Raw genomic sequence first — 25,737 nt, 5'->3', positions numbered from 1 at the left:
GTATGTGATGGTAGTGTTAAGATGCCTAGGGTATTCTGTGAACGAAACAAAGTCCAGTCTAGTACCCTCTCAGGACATGTGCTTTCTGGGTGTGAGACTGAATACAGCTTCCCAGATGGCCTTTTTGACCCCGGACAAACAAACAAGCCTTTCTCTTTATTTCCATCAAATGTCTCTACAGTCCAGGCTGACTGCAAGGACAGTCCTTCAAGCCTTGGGGTTCATGGCATCTTGTATTCTGGTGCTTCCCAATGCCAAACTGCATATGAGGAAGCTTCAATGGTATCTCAAAATGTATGGACACAACACTGCCAAGATCTAGACACTGTCATTCCAATAATACCTTGCATTCAGAAGGAATTTTTGTGGTGGGCTCAGGAATGTCACCTAAACAAGGGACTCTCTGTGACCCGACCAGAGGCGAGTCAGATTTTAACGACAGATGCCTCGGACAAGGCTTGGGGAGCACACCTCAATGGAAAATGGGTGCAAGACACGTGGCCTGTCAGACTTCAACATTTGCATATCAACTTGAAGGAGATGTTAGCAGTTCAATTTGCATTGATGGCTTTCTAGGATCTACTTCTCCCAGGACAGGTGTTGATTCAAACAGACAACACTACTGTCATGTGGTACATCAACAAGCAAGGGGGAACCCATTCATACCCTCTTTGCAGGCAAGCGATGATTTTGTGGGAGACTGCTCTCAGTTTACAACTCAATCTTCAGGCAAGGTTTCTACCAGGAGCACAGAACTCCTTAGCAGATGTGTTGAGCAGACAAATTGTGGATCCTCACGAGTGGAAACTGGATCCTCATGTGTTTCAAAAGTTGACAGTGTTATGGGGGACTCCAGACATAGATCTGTTCGCTTCTCCACTAAATTACCAGTTGCCAAAGTTTTGCACAAAAATGTTTCATCCCACAGCTTGGAAGGTGGATGCTCTATCATTCAGTTGGAGCAATCTTCATGTCTATGCCTTTCCACCTCTGCCTCTCATTCCCAAGGTACTCCTGAAGGCCAGAATAGACAAGCCATCCATGATTCTGATAGCGCCGGATTGGCCTCGACAGCACTGGTACCCACTACTGAGGAGTTTTGTACGGGAGCCTCCATGGCCTCTGCCTTTGATTCTGCATCTTTTGTCTCAGGAGGGCAATCACTTCCTCAATGTCAAGATTTAGTCTCTGCATCTCACAGCCTGGCATATTCTGTTCTAGACCCTGGAGGGTCTCAGCTTCCACAGCAAGTTTTGAATGTTATTTTGGAGGCCAGAAGGCCTAGTACAAGGAAAGTTTACGCAGATAAATGGAGGAGATTTTTTCTTTGGAGCAGAGCGAAGGACTTTGATGTTTCCAAGCCTGATTTAAGTGTTTCTCTTCAATATCTTACTGAGTTATTGGACAAGGGTTTGTCTTTCTCCTCGATAAAGGTTCATGCTGCAGCCATTTCTGCTCACTATGACTGTGACCCTCCTTTGTTTTCCCATCCTTTGTTTAAGCAATTTCTTAGAGGGGCAAAGAACATAAGACCCCCACGAGAGCTCCTACTCCTGCTTGGGATCTCAATTTTGTGTTGGAAAACTTACTCTGCAACCTTTTGAGCCTGCAGCTACTGCCGAGTTAAAGTATTTATCATGGAAGACTGCTTTTTTGTTGGCCATTACCTCTGCAAGAAGGGTTTCTGAATTACAGGCCCTTATGGCAGTGGAACCTTTCCTGATTTTTCATAAGGATAGGGTATCTTTGCGTACTAATCCTTCCTTTATGCCTAAAGTGGTTTCTAGTGTGGCCTTGAACCAAACTATTCATTTGCCTACTTTTTATGCAAACCCCCAAAATAAAGGGGAGAAGATTTTGCATACTTTGGATATTCACAGACAGTTACGTTATTATTTGAGCAGAACCAAGGGGTTCAGGCAGTCTCAGCAGTTGTTTCATTTGCTTTGGGTTCTCAGGGAAAACCTGTTTCAAAGCAAACTATTTCTAAATGGATTGGGTTTTGTATTTCTTTCTGTTATTCCCATCATGGTAAGGAGGTTCCGCTGGAATCAGACCTCATTCCACTAGAGCTACTGCCACTTCTACTGCCTTTCTAAGGGGTAGCTACAAAGATATTTTGGAAGCAGCCACTTGGAGTTCAGTACATACTTTTTCCAAGCATTACCACCTTCCTCTTTATTCTAAGTCTAGGGCTGGATTTGCATCTGCTATATTACAGGGCATTTTAGCAGCCCCTAATGCTTTATGATTTTGCCATCCTCCCTTTACCTCTGCTTTGGGATTCTACCCATAAGTAAGGACTGCAGCAATGTGAGATGAAGAACATAGTACAGTTTTGTACCTACCATAAATGTAGATGTTCGAAGATCCACATTGCTGCAGTCCAATTTACCCTCCCTCCTTCCCCTCTGTAGTTTGGCATGGTAATATGGTTTGGGTGATGGTTGTTGTTGGGCATGTTTTTGGGGAGGTATCCTGTTTTTGGCCTTTCTTTTTAGGGCCTTCTGACATCTGGGGCAAGAAAAGACTGAGGATATGACGTCGGTCATGCGCTTTTATACCCTGACGCTCTGATGTCAATTCTAGGCGCCCATGACCGACGTCAGCCTAATACTTTGGTATTCGGGCCGACCGAGGACAGCGGACTACCCATAAGTAAGGACTGCAGCAATGTGGATCTTCAACATCTACATTTATGGTAGGTACAAAACTGTACTTTTTGAGGTGGATATTGACTTGTTATACCCAGAAATCTTGATGATTGAATCATTCACATTGTAGATGAGTTGGTATGGTACAGAAGCAGTATTCATTTTTTTGAGGATTTTTCTCCTTCCTACATCATCCTATAGCTCCTTACCCAGCACTCCCCCCATATGAATTGCCAGGTCTATGAGCCATCTCCTTATTCCCCCTGCCTAATTCCTTATGGCTGAAGTTAGCGTGGAACTTGAGGGCATCCTGGGGGTCTGGCTGTTCACATATGTGGATGGTTCATTTTATACCCTATCCCTGTTATGTCCTCCTTCCTTTAGTCCCTTGTGGTACATCAGAGGGGCCAGTGTGCATGGGGATGTGCAGTGTATCACTGTCTCTGCAGCAGCTCAGCCTTGTATGTACCCCCCATTTAGCACACTCCTCCTAGCTTGACATCCCCTGCCTGTACCAGTGATTGCCACAAGAGATGTTCATGGAACCACCCACCAGGGATGGCAGTTCCCATTACTCCCTGCCACTTCATCAGACACTCAAGCCACTAATTGAACCTGGATCTCCAGCACTGTAGACAGGGCTTCATACCACTGGAGCAGCTCAGAAGCAATATATATTGTTTTTTAACACCTTTATTAAATTCTCACTTAAAACATAGGCAAACATAATTAATATAAAAGAAAACAAACCATATTGACTTGCCTCCAGTTACGTACATTATACATCACATGTTCTTTTTTTTTTTTTTTTTTTTTTTTTTAACTATTGCCAGTCTAATATTACATAAAGTGTTCAATTCCTGCCTTCCCTTAAACCTCTCTCCTCCTCCTTCTGAATATTACTCTGTATTGTTCCAGCAATTTCCATTTATTTCTATGTAATTTGCTCCTTCCCTTTTCTAAAGATCCCACTTTAAGTTATTTTATCTCTGTAACAATATTCAGTGCTTCAAATGCATTTGGTTTAGACTTGATTTCCATTTTCTAGTAATTGCTTTTTGGCAGGCACTTGAGTTAACCTCAACTAAGTCTTGCTATATATATAGGCAATTCAGATCCTGTGTCCCAGCTAAAAAAGAATTATTTGCTTATTTGCACTCATTCACTTATCCAGTATTTCTGACAGAGTACTCTGTAGAGAATTTTTAAAACCTGCCAAGTCATTACCTCCCATGAAATATGTTCCCAGTTACCTCTTTTTTTTTCTTCATCACACCTCCAACATTTGCTCCCTGCTTGAGGAAAACCAGATGAAGAAAACTTCATTCTACATTGGAAGTTTGCTGTAGGTATAATCATACCTATGCAAACACTTTCATGCAAGGATCCTAAACCGTCTGCACTTTGTTGCATACTTAGTAGCCATACATATGTCCTCCCATTGTTACTTTGTAAATTGTTTTTGCGTCTGTCTTTTCAATACTAATCTTCTCTGATTGATTTGTATAGTTATTGTGCAATGTTTTTTATGCCCTACTTATTATCCGTTTTTTAACAGTAACTTCTATCACAGATTAAACTAAAAAACTCCAACAGAGCAGATTTCAAATATGATTACCTTGTCCCTTTCTCTTGACTCTTATCAGTCCCTGGTAGGGAAGGAAGTCTCTAGCCTGTAGTCTACATGTCTTCTTGGCCTTACCCCAGTATATTACCTTTCTCTGTCCCTAGTTATTTCCTCCCAATACCTTGGCTCCTTTGCCAGTTTTCTCCACTAAATTCCAATCCTCTGTTGCCTACACTCTGGGCCCCTGCTTGCAGTCACCCATCATCAAACTCATCAAAATTTCCTTTCTCCATTCTCTTGTTGGCTTAGTTCTTAGAATACTTTTCTGCTACTTTATGAGTATAGTATTCTGTATGGCTGTTATTCTCTTTAAGGATCTGTAGCCAAAACCGCACCCCCAGCTTCATCATCATGACTTTCCACTTTGAGTAGCTTTCTGCATGTGTTCAGTATATGAGCTTTAATTGTATTACTCTAAAATATCCCTTCAAATCAGGTAATACTAAACCACCTTGTTCATTTGGAAGGATCAATTTATCCCACTTAACCTCTCCTAGATACATTTCTTCAACTCTTTATTAATTATTGTCCACAGTGTCTCCCACGGTTGATACAATTATGCTTGACCTGTATGTAAAACTAAAGGGGCTAAAAACATTTTCACTACGTATATCTTACTATCCATATCAATAAACAATAGTTTTCAATTTCTCAGTTTTTGTTTTATCTTTTGTTTAGTCTCTTCCCACATATCTTTACTGCCATAACAGAAGCCTTTTAAATCCATACTCCTAAATACTTCATTTTATCATGTCCCCATTAAAATGGGTATTGCTTAACCAATTCATGTGTGAGAGTATAATTTATTGCCAGAGCCTTTGTTTTACCTTCATTAATTTTATTTCCTAAAAAGACTTGAAACAGTCTCAAAATGTTCCACAACACTGAGATGTCCTCTTCTGGATTTATCAGGTACAAAATATCATCTGCAGATAAAGCCAATGTTTCTCGGTTACCATACCAATTATTTCCTTAAATTTCAGGGTAACTTATTTTCTTTGCCAATGGCTCTAAATATAAAGCAAATAGCAAAGAGGAAAGGAGACACCCCTGTCTGGGTCCTCTTTTCAGTAACAACTTATCAGACAGGAAACCTCCCACTTTAATTTTTGCTTCTGATCCTTACTATATCCTTCTAATTAATGTTATTATTGCATCAGGTAATGCAAATGCTTCCATTGCCGTACTCATAAAATCCCAGCTTACTCTGTCAAATGCTTTCTCTGTATCAAAACCCACCAATAACAGCGGTATTTTCTTACATTCTACTTCTCTATGGATCATTTTTCTGTTAATTTTTTTTTATAAACATAAAATTGTGTTTATTGAGTTATCACTTATGATTTAAGCAATCATAGCATTTATATAAATGAAAACAAACTATGTTGACATACTGTCAGTTGCAAGCATGCATCACTTATAACTTTCTGTACATTCTTTAAACATTACGTAGCTCATTAGATTCCTGCCTTCCCGTAAACATCATTCCTCCTCCAAAACATTATTCTGCATGTATTTTTACCACAATTCCCATTTTTTTCAGTGTAATTTGCGCATACTCTTCTCTGAAGACCCAACGTCCAATTCTTTCATCTCTGTTACTGTAGTCACTACTTCTAGTACAGTTGGTTTAGATTTTGATTTCCATTTTCTAGTAACTGCATTTTGTCAGCCACCAAAATTAAACTCTGTCCTTACGTGTTGTCACTCAAAAAATAATTTGCTTAGTTACTTCAATTTTCTCACCCAGTATTTAAGGCAGAGTAGTCTGCAGGGAATTTGTAATGTCTGCCAACTCATTACACTACCAGAAAATATGTTCCCAATTACCTCTTTCTTCCTCATCACACCTCCAATATTTGCAATCTACCTGAGGAAAAATTATTTGGAGTCTGCTTGGGGAATAAAAATACCTATGTAGATGCTTCCACGTAAAGATTCTACATCTTCTAGACTTTGTTGCATATTTTGTAGCCATACATATATGCTCCCATTCTTTTTTGTGAATTGCTTATCCTATCTCTATTTTGAATCCTTTCTAACCTCTTCTTATTGATTCTTATAGTTATCGTGAAATATTTTATATTCCCTACTAATTATTCCTTTTTAACAGCAGCTTCTGTTCTAGACTCTACTAAAGTGCTGGTCTTTGTAGTCCAAATGAACGTTTGGCCTCTTCCCATTCTGTTCATTTTCTCTCCTAATTATTTTCTCCCAGTACTTTGATTCCTTTGCCAGTTTTCTCCAATAAATTCCAGCCCCTCTTGCCTATTCTCTCTACCTGTAATTGTAGTCATCCCTATTGGCAGAATTTCCTTTCTCCATTCCAGTGTTGGCTTAGTTCTTAGAATACTTTCTGCTACTTTATGGATATAATATTCTGTATAGTTATTGTTGTCATCCTTAAGGATCTGCATCCAAAATCCCAGGCTCCTTATTTCTTGAGCTTCTCCCCTTTTTCATCATTATCTCTTTCCGCTTTGAATGTTAGCTTTCTTGCTTGTTTTATATACAGGAGCCTTAACTGTATAGCTGTAAAATACCCCTTCAAACCAGGTAATCCCAAACCACCTTGTTCTATTGGAAGGATCAATATATCCCACTTGACTCTTGCCCTTCAAGTCTTTATTAATTGCTCTCCACAACTTCTCCTGTGGTTGATAAAAATATGCCTTTTTTCCTTCCTAACGTCAAAACTTCTACAGGAGTACCACCTCTTCCTGGAGACTTTCCTGCTGATTGTTATACAATGGATATGAAAAGTGCACACACCCCTGTTAAAATGCCAGGTTTTTGCGATATAAAAAAAAATGAGACCACAATAAATCATTTAAAAACTTTTCCCATCTATAATTTGGCCTATAACCTTTACAGTTCAATTGAAAAGCAAATCTGTTGGGGGAAAAAATAAAAAAAATGTACAATAAGCTGGTTGTGTAAGTGTACACACCCTTAAACTAATACTTTGTTGAAGCACCTTTTGATTTAATTACAGCATTCAGTCTTCTTGGGTACACACCTGCCATCAGTTAAAGAGATGCTGATTAACCCCAAATTAAGTTCAGCTGTCCTAGTAGGATTTTCCTGAAATATACTCAGTTGCCTGCTGCACCAGAAGCCATGGTTTGCAGAGAGCTTACAAAGCATCAAAGGGAGCTCGTTGTTGAAAGGTATCAGTCAGGAGAAGGGTACAAAACAATTTCCACAGTATTGGATATACCATGGAACACAGTGAAGCCAGTCATCAAAAAGTGGAGAAAATATGGGACAACAGTGATCTTGCAAAGAGGTGGACGTCCCTCCAAAAGAGATGAAAAGACGAGACAAAAACTGGTCAGGATGGCTGCCAAGTGACCTACAGCAACACTGAAGGAGCTGCAGGAATTTCTGGCAAGTACTGGTTGTGTATTGCATGTGACAACAATCTCCTGTATTCTCCATATGTCTGGGCTATGGGGTAGGGTTTCAAGATGGAAGCCTTTTCTTAGACAGAAAAACATCCAGGCTAAAATCTGCAAAATAATACATAAAGTATCCCAAAAGTATGTGGGAAAATGTGTTATGGTCTGATGAGACCAAGGTTGAACTTCTTGGCCACACTTCCAAAATGTACGTTTGGCACAAAAACAATGCTTGGCCTCACCAAAAGAACACCATCCCCATGGTGAAGCATGGTGGTGGCAGTATCATGCTTTGTGGTTCCCTTTCTTCAGCTGGAACTGGGGCTTTAGTCAAGGTGGAGGAAATTATGAACAGTTCCAAATATCAGTCACTTTTGGCCTAAAACCTTCAGGTGTCTGCTAGAAAGCTGAAGAGGAATTTCACCTTTCAGCATGACATTGACCACAAGCATACATCCAAATCAATAAAAGAATGGCTTCACCAGAAGAAAATTAAAGTTTTGGAATGGTCCAGCCAGAGCCCAGACCTAAATCCAATAGAAAATCTGTGGGGTGACCTGAAGAGGGCTGTGCACAAGAGATGCCCTTGCTATCTGACAGATTTGGAGCGCTTTTGCAAGGAAGAGTGGGAAAATATTGCCAAGTCAAGATGTGCCATGCTGATAGACTCCTACCCAAGAAGACTGAATGCTGTAATTAAATGAAAAGGTGCTTCAACAAAGTATTAGTTTAAGGGTGTGCACACTTAAGCAACCAGCTTATTGTACGTTTTTTATTTTTTAAATTTTTCCCGTAACAGATTTGTTTGTTTTTCAATTCACATTAAAGGTGGGAAAATTTTTGAAATGATTTATTGTGGTCTCATTTTTTTATATCTCAAAAACCTGGCATTTTAACAAGGGTGTGTACACTTTTTATATCCACTGTACATCACTATTATCTCATTTCCTCCTTTCTTAACTGCTAATTGTTGAGCTTCATCTACCTCTAACCTTGGCATAATTAAGTCTTCCTTTAAATATTTCAATTTACACTCTTTTTTGATGTCTACATTTATATTATTTATACAAATGTTCATACAATTTCCAAAATATCTCTAATATCTCTACAGGATCTTTGATTATTTTTCTGTTATAGGCTCCCTAAGTTGGCAACACCCCATTTCAACTTTCTTTTGCCTAGGACATTGCGCTAAAAGTTTTTGTGCTATGGAAGTATTATCAAACAATAGTTACTTAATAGTAATTTTTCTAAACTCTTGTATATTATCATATATGCCCTTTTTTGTGTAGCACTCTGCATATGTGCCTGTTCTGTGAGATTTCTGTTATTCTGCAGTACTTTAACCTTTGTCATGCCCTCTAAGTAATTCGTATTACGTCTTAACTATATCTTTTTTATTTCTACCCTATTTTTAAATTAATTTTCATTTTATCCCACTCAGTAGCTATAACTTCTGAAGAAATGTCTATCTTCCCTAATAACTCTTGTATAATTTCCACTATCCATTCCTTAAATTGCTCTTTTTAACAGGTAGGTAGAGAAGTGTCAGTGTCTCGTTCTTACTTCCTTATAGAGAATAACCCAAGGGTGATCCAAGAGCACTGTCTGAATGACTTGCTGAAAGGCACACAGTAGGCAAATGGAGGTGGAAGGTTTCACTGCCTGTACTTTTGTCTACAGGAAGCAGTTTAGCTCATAGACATAAATGGTAGATAACTCCAGTAAACTTGAAACACATTATCTAAACTATGAAATTCTAATGCCTAGTAGTATTGAGTGACTGTTACCCTCAGTGATTTATCAGAAAATTAAGTAAAAGAAGGTCTGACAGATAGTGCAGTGGGTTAAGGCTCCAACCTCTTAATGAGCTGCTGCTTCTCATCAATGGCACAGGGTTTGATTCTACTTAGTTCCATTTTTCTACTCTGTGACATTCAGAATGTCACTTCACCAGATGGTGCTCTTGGTATTTGGTGAGTAAACATGTGTTTTTTGAGCCATAACTATGATACTGCAATTTGTACTTAACTGATTGCAGCCTCAAGTTAACCTACCTGAATTGTCTTGAGAGGAGTAATCACCAGGGCTGGGTTGTTTTCTGTAATCCACTGGAGGGAGGGCATATGGACTTGGCTGTTTCCTTTAATCCACTGAGGGAAGGGCAGTAATTTTCAGGACTGGGTTGTTTTCTGGAAAATACACACACACACACACACACACACACACACACACACACACACACACACACACACACACACACACACACATGTTCACTCACTCATTCTAAAACAAATTTACATCCCTGTAATTTCCATCCTCCATGCAAAGTTTAAGTGTTGCTCATACTCTCCACTATGGTGGTACTTTCAAAATCAGTGATCCTGCTATCACCGCTCCTGCTGCGGTTTGAAAACGATCCTGCAAAATCTACTGCTGGATTTAGGGAGTGCAGGTGTGCTGACTAAAAGACATTAGATGCTACAAATTGAATCTTTCTCTTCTGCTAAAACAATCCTTCAAATCTCCCACTTCAGGGAGTGCAGGCATGCTTCCGGGCTATACTGATGCCAGAAAGACCTTGTGGTGTGTATGCTGACAGACCTTGGAAGTACGTGATGTGTACTGATGCTGAAAGAAGATCTTAGAACTCCTGTTCTTTGAATGGTAGAGTGAGAGGTATCAGAGTATTTTTTTTTTCTTATGGACAGGCTAGACCCCCCTAACCAGTACTAGGCCACTGGGCCATAGATACCTGCCTAGGTTACCTTGTGCTGGATCCAGCCGTGGCTGTGGTTAGGGATTTCACTTTCACAGTTTAATTAAATTCAGGGTGGTTTCCTCCTGTAGAAACACAACCTTGGGATGCATTTACTCTGAATTTTTGTGTATTATGTCAATGTCATTATAATACTAGTGCCAGAATCAAAGCATGCATGGTATTGTGTTTCATGCTTCAAAAGATAACAGTAAAATCTAAAGCTTAAATTCATATAGTAGAAGGAAAATGAAAATACACCTACAGGAACTGAATTGTGCGAATATTGTTATTTTCTTTTCAGAACACAGAGCTGTAATGGAAACTGCCTTTGTGTATGGTGCAAAATATCAGTTTGTCCTAACTACAGAAGATTCCATGTTAAAAGACATCGGGTATGTATGCAGATTTCTAGATACAGCAGTACATTTGTATTGTTAAATGCTTCAAAATAGTGTATGAAAAACAATATTTACTTTAATCATTATCTTTTTTGTCAGCAACTTTTAATCAAGATTTTCCACTGCCATTGTTCCTCATATCTCCAGAAGATATAATCTACTCTTTGGCTAATTGCATTGACCTTTTTCACCTGCTGCCTTTTCTCCCCTGTGTTTAGTCTTCTGCTTTTATCATTCTTTATCACTGTATTATTTCTTGCGCCCTAGAGTAATCTGTTTTTATGCATTGGTTTCATTAGGAAACGCTTTTGATACATAAACTTAATTTTGTCCATTCTACACAATTTATCACTATCCTGAGTTCAGATTTACAGCTTTGACTACCTTTTGTAATGGTTTGGTTGCTGCCTGTTTCATACATTACTGTTCGATACTGAGGTAAATAGTTTTTCTTCTTAAAGGACAGCTATGTCTTAAACATATTTTGTTTCCCTAGAATGCATTTTCCTCACTATAGAATGATCCCAATACAACTCATATGTAGGAAAGACTGACACTTTTACTGAAAATTCTCAAACTTTATTGTATTTTCTGTTCTAAATGGATGGAATTGCGGCCTAACAGTAGGGGATACTGTGAATTATTCTCATCAGCTGTGCTCTGTCCATGCATTACAAGCAAAAATATCTTTCTAAGAAAACTAGATCACTTCGGGATGTCTGACACCACAATGGGTATTCAGTGTTGGAAAACATTTAAACATAGTAATACATAGAAGTTGTTCTGCTGGCAGATTTACTGTGTAGAATTTCATGTATTCATACAGTGGATATAAAAACTGTACACAGCCCTGTTAACATGAATGATTTTGGAGGTTCAAAATGAGACAACAGTAAATCATTTCAAAACTTTTCCCACCTTTAATGTGACCTATAACCTGCACAATTTAATCTAAAAGCAAACAAATCTGTTAGGGGAAAAAATATAAAAAACAAAAAACATACAATACACTGATTGCTGCGGTAGCATTGTTGCCTCACAGCAAGACGTTGTCCTGTTCGATTCTCAGCTAGAGCGTCTTATGTGTGGAGACATGCGTGAATGGGCATACCTTCGTTGAAGGTTGTGCGTCAGAGCTGGCAACTCCTCATGTAAAAATCTACTGCCAATCATTAGCGGACCGGAGTTCCGCTGTGGCGACCCCTAACCGGGAAAAGCCGACAGACACAACAACAACACTGATTGCATAAGTGTGCACACCCTTAAACTAATACTTTGCTGAAGCACCTGACCATTGTTATAGGGTCAAGGATTCCCATATGTTCCTCTAAGGAACCCATTGGCTAATCCAGATGTAATACGTTTAAGATTTTAACAAGGGAGCAGCCTTGGCTGCAGTCCAGAACCATATTCCAGATGACAAACGTCTTTCCAAGTTGCTAAGCATTCTAAGAAATGCAGCTATGAATGATTTTGTGGATGCATCATGTAGAACAGCTACAGGGTCAGTTATTAAGAGACATGCCTGGTCGAAGACCATACCCTTGCAATACAGCGTAAAGACCCAGAATATTAATGTTCTATTAAATAAGGATCTTTTCTTTGGACCCTAATCTCATGAAATATACAAGAAGCTGTAAGAAAAAGGTCAGTTTTCATGGTCAGATAGTTTTTTTTTAGACATTTGTGCCTAGGTATACCAGTAATATATACATTTCTATATATTCTATGTATTCTAAAGCGAGCTATGTAGGCAAAATTGCATCAGACACTAAAAACAACCACAAAGCCTTCTATAGTTATATCAAGAATCTCCACAGTATTACACAGGTTTGCTCTGAGTTACTGCACAATTGTATCTCCTATACTGAGCCAACAGATATTGCTAACATATTGGCCGACAGATTCAGTGCCAACTTTACCCCTCCCCTCCAAACGACCAGTCACAATACCGTTGGAATGCCAGGCACCCAACATTATTGCAGCACAGGTTAAAGTTGCATAGTCCAAGGCCAAGAATACAGCTTCCATGGGACTCAACAATATCCCTGGATGTGTTCTACATGAACTACGAAGTGAACTGGCACCACATCTGTGTGCCCTGTTCTCAATCACAGCCTCACCACAGGCTTTGTCCCTAATGGTGCACTGCTACAGTCATCCCTCTCCATAAAGGGGGAGCGACTGCAGACCATGGGAATTATTGGCCCATTAGCCTGATGAGTCTGATATATAAGGCTGTGGAGTGCATCATCATGGACCTAATTAACAAGAATATAGGGAATTTCCAAACTCTAGATCCCACGCAATTTGGTTTTGTGAAAGGTAGAGCATGCCTGCTCAACCTGGTTGACTTCTTTGAGTCAATCACCAGAGCTGTGGATGAGGGAAAGGCAGTTGATACAGCTTACCTCGATCCTGCCAAGGCCTTTGATACCATTCCCCACTCAGGAATTATTGATAAACCCACCAAACTAGGCATAACCCCGATATCACTAGGTGGGTTGCAAATTGGCTCACAGGTAGAACCCACAGTGTGAAAGTAGTGGACTCCAAGTCAGATTGCTGACCAGTCACGAGTGGAGTCCCACAGGGATCAGTCCTGGGTCCTCTCCTGTTTGGCATCTACTTCTCAGAAGTCCAGGCCAACACAGAGGGACTCTGGCTGACCAAGTTCGTAGACGACTGCAAGCTGGGAGCTATTATTAACTCCCCAAGTGATGTAGACATCCTACAGAAAGGTCTCACTGAGACCAATGACTGCTGTTGAAATCATGGCCTTAAGCTTAATGCTAAAAAAATGTATCGTCATCCCCTTTGGGAAAACTCAGTTCCCACTAATTACCACATCGATGGGAGCCCAATGAACTCTGAAGGCGTTATAAGAGATCTAGGGACACAGGTTGACTGCATCCTCTCCTTCGACCACCACATTCCTACTGTGGTTATAAAGTCCTTCTATATAGCACATCTTATTACCCAAGGGTTTTGTAAGAGGTCATTATCTTTCTACTCTTTCCTCATTAGGTTAATCATCAAGTATAATGCCCCGTTTGGTATGTACCTCACTAGACATGTGCAACAGCCTGAAGGGCCACAAAAGTACCTCACGAAGAGGATCCTAGGCCTTAAACACATGTCCTACATGGACAGACTCAAAAAAACTTCAGCTATTCTCTGTCTAATATCGTCTGCTAAGAGGCAATCTCTGCTTGACTTACAAAGCCATGTCTGACCCAGCTCTGTTAGAAATGCTACATCTAAGGAAATTCCAATCCCTCCATACCACACACTCCAGAGGCCTCAACCTCATTACCACAATCAACAAACATTCTGGAGGGACAGGTTCATAACCCAGCGAGACTGCCTATACTCTGGAATAGACTTTTCCATACATGTCAAGCAGAGCACCTCTGTGGGCCCTCTTCAAGAGAAATCTTGATGAGTGGATGGGAGATATTAAGTTCACCCCAGGGATCACTTCAGTGGCTCCACTTGATAGAGGCACTGGGAACTAACGTCGGGTGGCACAATGCCAGCGCATTTCTATGGGCTAGGCTTGTAAAGGCTCCAGGGCCATTAGCCTAGTACACACCTATGAACCTAGGGCACTTCTATGGGCTAGGCTTGTAAAGGCTCCGGGGCCATTAGCCTAGTACACACCTATGAACCTATATATATATATATATATATTTGTGTATATATATATATATATATATATATATATATATATATATTTGTGTATATATATATATATATATATATATATATATATATACATACATACACCCTGTCAAGATCTGACTTTCTACGTACAGACAGGAGCCTGTCAGATCAGGTAACTTTATCCCTCATGTTCTAAAAACAAACATGCTAGACACAGGAACCATAGAAATTATTCCCAGGGGAGCAATGAAATTCTGCAGGAGTGAGCACAACAGATCTGAAGTAGTTTACTTCATTTGGTCTTCAACCTGTGGGTACTGGATCTGTATCAGATCCAAGCTGGCAAATTTACTAGCATCAGCTGTGAGCTCCAAGCTCCTCCCCATACCCATAATACACCTCCACTACTTTCCAACCCCTAGATCTCATTTGTCGCGGCTTGCCTGAAGCATCATGATCTCTTGAGCTCTGAGTTAGTGAGTGGGTTATTTGCTTACTAAGCAGCTTTTTTCTTAAATTTTTTGAGTGTTAGGTGTTTAGTGTAGGTTCCCTCTCCTCCTCCTCTCACTTGGTGCGTCGTGTATTAGAATTTTTCCTGTAGATTCAGTGTTAGTTTGTGAGTGTATTGCTTCCCCTCCCTCCTCAGTGTTCTGTGTGCCTTGAGTGTGTGGTGAGTGGGTCTGAGTGGGAAATAGGTTTCCTTTCTCCTTTTCCTTCTCTTTTTGTGTGATATTTTCTTCTGTAGAGACATGGCTGACCCCAAGCATGTCTTCAAAAGGTGCACCGAGTGTGGCCACAAATTGTTTCCAGCAGATGGCCACACTCTTTGTGTTATGTACTTGGGCATTGCCCATTTGAGTTCTGACTGTACTATTTGCGTGGATTTTAACCCACACGCTATTAAGGACAGGAAGGCTAAGTTGGCCCTAAAAGGCCTTCTACCCACTTCTGAGGCAGCTGCCTCGTCCACTGCTTCGGTCACAGCAGCTGCTGTGGCCACCTCTCCTTCCTCCCTGGCCCTTGCTTTTCCTCCCTCCCAGGCTGGGACTCAACCTCCCGTTTTGAAGCCTGTGGAAATGGATCTCAGAAGGGGCAGAGAGAAGGCGAGTGAGCATAAAACAGACAAACACAAATCTGAAAAAAATAAGAGGTCTCCAGACCTTCCTTCTCCTGCCAAAGTCAGGCTAGGATCCGTGACTCCCCTCTGCTCCAATCTTTGAGATTGTCCCCGGAGCCGGAGGAGACGCATCCTCCATCTAGGGCCTCGGTTCCTCAACCCACCAGGTCGGAGTCTGTGGCCTTGTTGAGATCCAGGTGTAGCTTATCAGAAGTTGACATGGATAAAATGATGAGGTTCATTCATACTCCGATCCAGATGGGGGTCTTGCCAGCCCCCTCTCCCTCTGGATGGGGGAGCTCGCTTCCTCTTTTCACACTAATTTCTCCTTCTCCAATCCATCCACCAGGTTCAGAGTACTTGGATCCGAGGATGGCCTTAGTCAGGGGGTTGGCACCAACGGTACCTGTATTCTCGACGCCAGCAGCTGCCAGGAGCATGTCGGATCTGACCAGTTCGAATTTGTGTGGCTCTCTGAGCCAAAGGCTAGGTGTCTGCTCTGAGGGAGCGGAACTTTTTCCATCATCTCCGACTTTGTCGGGCCAAGTTCCCCCCTCTCGGAGCTCTGTCCACTTCAGGCCCAGCTCCGATTCTCGCATCAGACTTGGGGAGAGCGGCTTCCTTAATGGTGCCCCAGGAGGCTCATTCTCCCTCTGCGTTCGACGTGGTAGAAAGGGTTCTATCCACTGGATTGAGACCCTTGATTATTTCTTTGGACTCCACCCTGACTCCCTCGGCTCTGTCTGAATCCTATCAATTTACCAGAGGGACAGCCCGTACTCGAGGAGCACCAGGCGGTTCCTCCATAGGAACAAATGGCTTGCAAGCTTCCCCTGGAGAGCCCCACCGGAGACATGCCTCGCAAGCATATATATAACAGAAGACACTTGTCTCCCCCTAAGTCCCCCAATGAGGACACAGATTTGGATGATAGGGAAGGTTCCCCCAGATCTCCTCCCAAGGATGTCTCCTTTGGAGACATCATGGAAATCCTACAGAGGGGGAGGTTGGTCTGCCCCCAAACCTTCTTCTAATGAATCTGTGTTCCTGGAGGCTTTCGGCATGGGCCCATCTAGTTCCTGGGTGTCCCCTCCTGCAGATCCCCTGGTGGACCTGGTCACCTCATGGGCATGAAAGGAGCCGGACACCATAGAATCAATCCAGAAACATCCAGATAAGATCTCAAGTCCAACCTCAGATAGACCAGTGTGGAACAAGGGCTCCCCTGTAGATGCTATGGTGGTAGCAGCAGCCACTAGAAAGGAAATAGCCCAGGAGAGTTACTCGTTTCATCCCCCCCCCCGCCTGAGAGTCTTGGATGATGAACCATTTAGGGAAGCGGGTTTATGTGTCAGTGACTTTTTCCATCAGGGTACTGAACTGTCTGGCCCACGTTACGAGACTACAGCATGACTTGGTCAAGGAAATGGCCGAGTCTCCCCCTAAGTCCATGTCGCAGGAGGACGGAGACATGTTCTCCGCGAGGATGGTCACTTTAAAAGCAGTTTCTAATACATCCATGTGACTCTTTTCTCATGCTACTGAAGGAGCAGCTAGGGCAGCTGGGTCTGGCGTGTCTATGAGGTGCAACGCCTGGCTCAGACTATGCTAGTTTTTGGAACCTTTCAAGGTGTCCTTTGTCAATGCCCTGTATGACAGGTCTACTCTCTTTGGTAAGACCATCAAAGAGACTTTGGTCCAGAGTGCGAAAGACGGGAAGAGACAGTCTGCCATCAGATTCCGCTTCTCAAACCCTCAAAGATCCCTTTCCTGGAATCAGCGAGGGCAAAAGAAGATATGGTTCTGGAAGTCAGTGTTCCCGGGACACTGAGGGCTCTTTTTCCCCCAGAGGCAGAGGGGGACAGGATAGATGCCAGCCCAGAGGCAGAGGGGGGGGGGTCCAAAGAATTTTGGGTCTCGAGAGCCATTCTTGGACAGGCCTGGATAGCAAACCTTAGGGGTTGCCCGACTGCGCTACTCTAGAGGCAGTCTGGGGATGATTATTGTTGCACCTGGTGGCATGAGAGTCCTTAACATCAGACCACTGGGTGCTTCAGATCGTATCCAGAGGCTATTCTATCCCCTTTGTGGTTCCTCCCAAACCCTTCCCGGACGTACCACCCACGCTAAGGGAGGCAGCAGCCCTGGAAATCTCCAAGGTGCTAGAGAAACGAGCCATCAAACCCGTCCCCCCAGATCAGTCCGGATTGAGCATCTACTCCAGGTTCTTTTTGGTGCCAAAGAAGACGGGGGACTGAAGGCCCATTCTGGACCCATCTACCCTGAACCTGTCAGTTGCCAAAGAAAACTTCCGGATGGTCACATTACAGTCCATCATGCCGTACCTGCAAGAGGGCAACTGGATGTGCTCGTTAGATCTCCAGGATGCCTACTACCATATAAAGATGCACAGAAGCTCCAGGAGGTTCCTCCACTTCCAGCTAGGAGTCAATCATTACTCATTTCGAGCCCTACCCTTTGGTCTCACCACAGCCCCCAGGGTGTTCACCAAAGTGATGGCAGTAGTAGCGGCTCACCTGAGGCTTCACGGGATTCACGGCTATCCGTACCTGGATGATTGGCTCCTCACTGCTCCCACCAGGCATCTACTTTTTCAAACCAGGGATTATTTCTTAAAGCTTGCTCTTCAATTGGGGATTACAGTCAACACATCCAAATCACTTCTAAATCCTGTCCAGGTGATAGACTACATTGCGGCAAGGATAGACACACTACAGTGCAAAATCTTCCTGACCACGGAGAGAGTGCGAAACCTGAGGATGCATGTTTTCCTGATCTACCGCTCTCATCTTCCCTCGGCAGAATCAGTGCTGAGGGCCTTAGGTTCTATGGGAGCAACCATAACGCTTCTTTTGTGCGCCCGGTTACACATGCAAGTACTGCAGTGGACACTAGTGGTGCAGTGGTCCCTGTTGGATCTTCCATTATCATATCCAATACACCACAGTTGAGTCTGCAGGTCATCCCTTCTGTGGTGGATGTACTCTCCAAAAATCTTGGAGGGACAACCTTTTGTTCCAGCCCCTGTCCAAGCCACAGTGACCACAGATGCTCCCAACTTGGGTGGGGTGGTATTGTTTGAGCAGGACAGTCCAAGGCCTGTGGTCCCCTGTCGAGACCAGTTTGCATATAAACATTCTGGAGATGAGGGTGGTCCATTTGGCGTTGCAGGCCCTTTATGCCTTTCTTCCTCAGGGAACCATTGCAATTCAATCAGACAGTATGTCAGTGGTCTGGTATGTCAACAAACCGGGAGGGACCAGATCTTACCCCCTTTATTGTGAGGCTGTGAGAGTGTGGGAATGGGAGATCTCCACTGGTTGCTTTCTCATAGAAACACACATTCAGGGATGGTCCAACATTCTAGCGGACAGGTTAAGTTGGACTATTCTGATGCCTTACGAATGGGTCTCTGAGTCATTCAGTAGCAGAGCAGATCCTTCTGGAGTGGGGTCAGCCTTGCTGCGATCTCTTCGCATCTCCTTCCAGCACGAAGTGCAGTGAGTTCTTCACTCTGAATCCCTAGCTGGGGGAGTCCCCCAGAGATTCTCTATTCCATGCTTAGCCTCCCGGTCTTCTGTATGCTTACCCTCATCCAGCACCTCTCTACAGAAAGCTTGTTGACTGGGGAGCAAAGTGATCCTCATTGCCCCATATTGGCCTCACCAGGTATGGTTTCCCTTCCTTTGGTCTCATCTTTTGGCTCCGCCTTGGATCTTGGATCCCATTCAAGATCTTATTTCACACCCCTCGGGGGTCCCTCATCTGAACCTGGACAGTTTGAAGCTCACTGCTTGACTTCTCCATTTCCCCTGATCATTAGGACTCCTGGATTATCCTCTTCAGTCAGGTCTATTCTGGTGGCAGCTCATAAGTCTTCCACCAGGAAAATTTACTGCAGTAAATGGAAACCTTTCTCCTTTTGGGCTTCTCAGAGGAGTTTAGATCCTTTCACGGCTTATTTCTGCCATTCTCGACTTCCTAGTCAATATTTTTCAACAAGGAGCAAGCTCTTCTACAATCAAAGTTCAATTAGCTGCCATCTCTCATTTTCACGTAGGTGAGAATTCTGCCTCTCTGGCTTCTTCCATACCACGTAAAGCCTTTATTAAAGGTACTTTCTTGTTACACCTCCCCCCCAATCAAGGATCCTGTTCCTCCATGGGACCTTACTATGGTTCTTCAAGCTTTAGTCACTCCACCATTTGAACCTGCTGCAACCACAGATCTTAAGTTTTTGTCTTGGAAGACAGCATTTCTAGTCACTATCACCTCTGCAAAAAGGGTTTCAGAGCTGCAAGCTTTGTCCATTAAAGTTCCATATATGATTTTCCATAAAGATAGGTTTTCCCTTTGGACCAATCCGTCCTTTCTTCCCAACGTTGCATCACAAGTTAACATCGATCAGACCATTAACTTACCTGTTTTCTTCCCAAATTTTGCTAACAAAATGGAATACAGACTCCACTTGTTGGATGTTCATAGGCTGTTACAATTTATTTACACAGAACTAAAGACTTTCGTAAATCTGATCAGTTGTTTGCTTCCTTCTCTAAACCCCTTTTGGGTAAACCTATCTCCAAGGTCACTGTTGCTAGGTGGATTTCCTTGTGCATCCTTCAGGTCTATAAGGATGAAAGTTGGTCTCCTCCGGGTTAGGTGAAAGCTCATTCCACTAGGTTATTGGCTACTTCTGCAGCCTTTTGGTCTACAGTCTCATTGGACGACATTTGTTCTGCAGCTATGTGATCATCATCTCATACTTTTATTTCTCACTACAAATTGGATTTGACTTCTAGAAGGAGAGCATCCTTTGGTTCCGCGGTGCTCCGGAATATCCTTCCATGAGCGCCACCCAGGAGTTTAGTAGCTGGGGACTCTGTCCCACAGATTGAAGACCAATTAAAGTAAACTACTTCAGATAAAGAAGTTATGTACTCACCATAACGTTCCATCTGAATAGTTCTACTTCATTTGTCTTCAACCGTCCCTCCCTCCTTCCCCCAACGTTTTCTTACGAACAGCCTGTTGGCTGCAGTTTTAGGTCATGAAGTATTCTTCAGGTCTTGTTCTCAGGTTATGGGTCAGCAAACTCGATCTGGGGGTTGGAAGGTAGTGGAGGTGTATTATGGGTAAAGGGAGGAGCTTGAAGCACAGAGCAGATGCTAGTAAATTTGCTGGCTCGGATCTGATACAGATCCGGTACCCACAGGTTGAAGATAAATGACGTAGAACTACTCAGATGGAAAGTTATGGCGAGTACATAACTTCTTTTTTTATCTTATTTTCTAGGGCACAGAGTTCTTTTTTTGGAAAGGGAGTTCTTAGTGAGCTAAAAAGCAAAGTCATAAGAATGTTTTCCTCCCCAAGGTCAGTAAGGGTAAGAATAAATAAAAAAAATAATTGGTAACTAGTTATCCTACTGCATCGATCGCTGTGGTGGTGCTGTGGTAGCGTTGTCGCCTCACAGTAAGATGCTGTCCGGTTCGACTCCCAGCTAGAGCGTCTTCTGCATGGAGACAGGCGTGAATGAGCGTACCTTCGTTGAAGGTTGTGCGTTAGGGCTGGCAACTCAGCACGTAAAAATCAACTGCCAATCATTAGCGGACCGGAGTTCCGCTGTGGCGACCCCTAATCGGGAAAAGCCGAAAGACACAACAACAACAGTTATCATACTGCATGAAGCTTTGTATTAAGTAGAACATTAAGACAAGGCAAAGTATTTATTTGGTTTCATTCTCTGCCCAAAATAGTCCCATAAACATTCCATGATGGCTGTTCTCTCTGAGGAAGCTTATTGGGCTATGTACTGATAAAATTTGGATGTATGTGCTCACTTCTGAGCTTTTATGTCAGGAAAGGTGATGAGTGAGACAATCTCCTTCCTGTTATAGGGAGAGTGATAGTAAACAGGCTGTATCATCTTCCTTATATCTTCATTAGCTATGTAATCCCAGTAGTTACAGAAACTCTGGGACATCAAACTACTGTTAGGCAGATGGTGCTTAGTAGAAGAGGATCACTTCTTGCAGGTAAACACCAAAAGCATTCTGGAAAGATAACGGAATAAACTTTTTTTTTTTAAACCTGGGAGCGAAATGGGTACAAGCAAAAATGGCTGATGTCCTAAAACTTGGTACGTCTCAGTCTGGATTAGAAAATCCTTCAAAGATTAGCAAAAAAAAAAAAAAAAACTCTGTAATAATACCCATATGTGTGAAGTTTTAATGAGTAGAAGTATACCAATAACATTAAAAGAGTTTCAGACGTCTGTTTAGTGCAGCGCATCATCAGGAAGATGAGCTATTCAGAGAGTGACACTAGTTTAAAATTAATCGGGTATTTATTTCTGTTTTGCTAGAATTTTTGTAAAGTTTTTTTAATTAATTTCAATCAGTTAATTAATTACTTTTTCTGCTTCTATAACTTCCTATAACCAAATCTAAGACCCTTAGTACATTAGTAACCAAATGGCTTCATTAGGTAGGACTAATGGATGTGATTTACCTTCTGTGTCTGTTAATTCTGCTGCTCTTCATTTTTGGATTCGGAGTACCAGAAGTCTGTATAAGGAAGCTGTAGCTACATTCATAGTATGGGGGTGTGGGTATGGGTTTGATGGAGGCATTACATTTGACATACATTTTCTTTCTTTCCCTTGTGTGAGTATACAATGATGCCACTGCTGAGTATGGTGATTCACTGGTCTGTGACACTGGATTGAAAAGTCCTTTCATCGAACGGCTTTGAAATCGGAAATGCCATTAATAGAAGTCACTTTTGTGAGATCTCAGTGCAGTGAAGATTGGAAAATTTGCCCTTTCCCCACTGTAGTGCATTCTCTGAATTGGTATATATATATTTAGCGGAGGGTTTTATTAACGTCATTTTTGGTTTAAAAGCTGTTCGATGAAAGGACTTTTCAATGCCGTGATATAGACCCTGATTCACAGTGCTTGGCATCTTGCTGTACAAGTAGTACAAGTTCAAATGATTGTGGCAAGTTCCTTGGCTATTGTCAGGGGCAGGCATACATCACCTTCTTGTGATATGTTTTATATAAGGGGGAAGTAAGAGGGCTTTCAAGTTGTATCTGCAGGAGCATGTCTGAGACTCAAAAAATAAGAAACTTGAAAGCCGTCTTGCACGAGTATGTCCGAGACACAAAAAATAAGAAACTTGATAGCCCTCTTACACAACATTTTTTACAATATCATGATGGTGATCCTGAAGGGTTCACAGGGCAGTTTTAGAAAAAGTAGAAAAACAAAATGAGATGATTAATGTTAAGAAGAAGCTTCTGTATAAGGAGGCACATTTTATTTTGAAATATGGAACTTTAGTCCTAGATGGGATTACTATAGAATGTACTTGGAAAGTTCTAATGTGATTCTATATTGTTTAATTGTTTAATTGATTAATTATGTAGAGTATTTATTTGTATTATATTTAAGGTGTGGTTGTGTGCTGATTATTTTCCTCCATTGAAGGCATTGATCTGCCGAGGCACTAGAGAAATTGATTAAATGTCTTTTTATTCATTTTGGATGCTGGTTGGTCATATTTTTGTTTTATTTGTGCTACGTGTTGATCACCTTCTTCCCTAATCTCTCGTGGAAGAGAGGAGCTTGTCTTTAGTTTCTTTGTTCCCCCACCCCTTTCTGTCTGGCTGATCCTACAGCTACCTATATTGCCTTTTGAACCTTAGTCCCTAGATATGTATGTAGATATAGTTTGTACTTCTTCAGCAAGGTGGACATTTTGACTGTCTTGTATTTTTAAACAACTTTACTTAATGCTGCTCTGTTTCATATGTTTATAGATTGATTTTGCACATTTTTTGGTATTTCTATTTCTGAATTGGGTGCTTAAAATAATTCTAAGGTAGTCATTTAACTGTATTCAAAGCCTGTACAGTATTTTCTGTCATGTTGCTATCTGACAGTCTCCGCTGTACCTTCCTTCCTAATGTAAAATACTTATTACTGCTATCCTGGTTGCTCTATTGACCACACCCTTGTGGACAGCTGACTGTTGGTTCAGTGGAACTGGCAATAATCAGCCAATGTTGTCAGCTTGTATATCTAGTACTGTGTAGAATAACCTGAAATGTTAACCCATGTCTCTGATGACTTAGCAGACTTGCCTTTTTATTGAAACTGAACTCCTGAACTAGTAAATGTACAAACTCGTAACATTCTCTTTTTCTGAATTTTTCTCGTTGCATACCTCTGCATTTTTTCACTTCTGATTGCTGAATATTTTGTTTGAGCTTGTAAAATGATGGATTTTGTATGAACAGAATATATCTGCTGTCATCATGTTGCACTAATCTTCTGGTCAATTAAGGGTGATCACATTTAGTACTCTTGAAAACAAACATGCTTTAAGATCTATGAGGACTGGATGTTCATCTGCACTATTAAAAACATGGCTATGAGGATTAGCCAGGGTGCTTCAGGGTTCAGTCTTTTAAGGGAGAAGGAATTGCATGTGGCCATTCTAAACCCAAGTTAACTGTGGGTGACCAGGTACTGTGGCAACACCCCTTGTATAAACAAGGAGCAAGGCATGGATGTCATAGCAGCAATGAGCAAGACAAGCTCTGTTGTGAGAGGAGGCACATGTATATGTTTGTTTTGCTGTTTGCCCACTACATGTCATTGATCTTGGCATAGGTGGAAAACGCAGTATAGGACATTAAAGGGCCACCAGAATGCAATGGCTTTTGTACTGGGCACCAGGATGTAGGTGATGAAGAACCAGTAGTCTGGATTCCTATGATTCTGAGGGTAGGCAGATGGTCAGGATAAAACCTGTATGATGTAACAGCTTTCTGATTGTAGCCCAAATAACTAGATTGTACCAAATGTTTCATTTTAGAAGATTTGCATAAGCACATCACATTCACTTACATAGTCTGTCTAATCTGCCTTTGCACAGGGTTGGCAGGTTTGATTGAAAGAGTTTACATCTCTATTATTAAACTGTTCATAATGCACCATTTTTGCAGGAGGTGGATACATTTTCCTAATAGTATTGGTGTGCTTTTGGGAATTATTCCTTCAGAGTTCTACATGTAGTAGTTTTTTTTAACAAAAGCAAATTACATCCTGTATTTTCAAGTAGTAGCCACATTTTCTATTAAATAATTACTGTCAGCATCTAGGTTACTGTTTAAGGGTGTGTCCTGTCAGAAACGCCCCCAATTCCAATTGATGCAAATGCAGTTTTGCATCTGCATCTTCAGCAAGACAGGATGACAGGCTCTGACTGATATTTGAAAGTACCAGATAATACAAATAGTGAACTTGGAATGGTCGAAAATTGTCCTGTAATTAAATATTGTCACCATTTAACCTTATCATTCACCGTGTAAGTGAGGGAATAACGTTTAATCTGTCAATCCACTTCACCTTTTACTTGCCTGATGTTCACCGTGTTTCACTGTTGCAGTCATTACACTTGGGTTATCCTGCTGGCAGGCTACCCGCAGTCAGCCTGAATTCCAAAGTCCTGGTTTGACATCAGTTGCTGTCGCCTCTTCACTGATGTCAGTGCGCCAGGGGTATAAAAGATGCAGCCAACGCCATTTTCTTCAGTCTTTCTTGCCACGCGGTGCCTGAAGCAAAAGCAGTTCGCAAGTGCCAGTCGGCCGACTCCTGAGATTTTCGAAATCGAATTTCAGATCTGAAGTCTTAAATAAAGCTAAGTACCCCATTGGGGAAACTTTTTTCTTGCTCCAGACCGATGTCAGAAAAAGTTAACAATTGTATTTCTTGTGGGAAGCAAATACCTCATAAGGATTTCCACACTTACGGTATTCCTTGCCTAGGCCCTGACCACAATGTTGCTAGTTGTCGGTTTTGTGCTAGATTTAACCAACGCACTATTAAGCGTCAGTACGATTTTGCTTTCCATTATTTTGGCAGAAGGTTTAACTGCATAATACCGTCGGAACAACCGATGACCGGAATTCATAAAAAATGCAAGGATAAAGACAAGGACAAGCATCCGAGGTCCAAAACCGATGACAAAGCCTCTTCTAGGCCAGCCGCCGGTTCGCCGGTGCTCAATGAGACGCTTTCGCAG

General features: G+C 41.8%; 1 protein-coding gene across 1 annotated transcript in view; it reads left to right on the top strand.

Annotated features, from left to right (window-relative positions):
• TXNDC16 (thioredoxin domain containing 16) overlaps positions 1 to 25,737 on the top strand; it is a 1,725,832-nt gene that overhangs the window by 275,129 nt on the left and 1,424,966 nt on the right. Inside the window, exon 4 of the mRNA XM_044073553.1 lies at positions 10,745 to 10,835. Coding sequence (XP_043929488.1) covers positions 10,745 to 10,835 — 91 coding nt within the window. The remainder of the gene's footprint in view (positions 1 to 10,744; positions 10,836 to 25,737) is intronic.

This window comes from Protopterus annectens, chromosome 6.part0 (assembly GCF_019279795.1).
Source record: "Protopterus annectens isolate FY-2018-M chromosome 6.part0, PAN1.0, whole genome shotgun sequence".
NCBI lineage: Eukaryota > Metazoa > Chordata > Ceratodontiformes > Protopteridae > Protopterus > Protopterus annectens.
The sequence above is the reverse complement of the archived record's forward strand: the minus strand, read 5'-3'. Positions and strand labels throughout refer to the sequence as shown.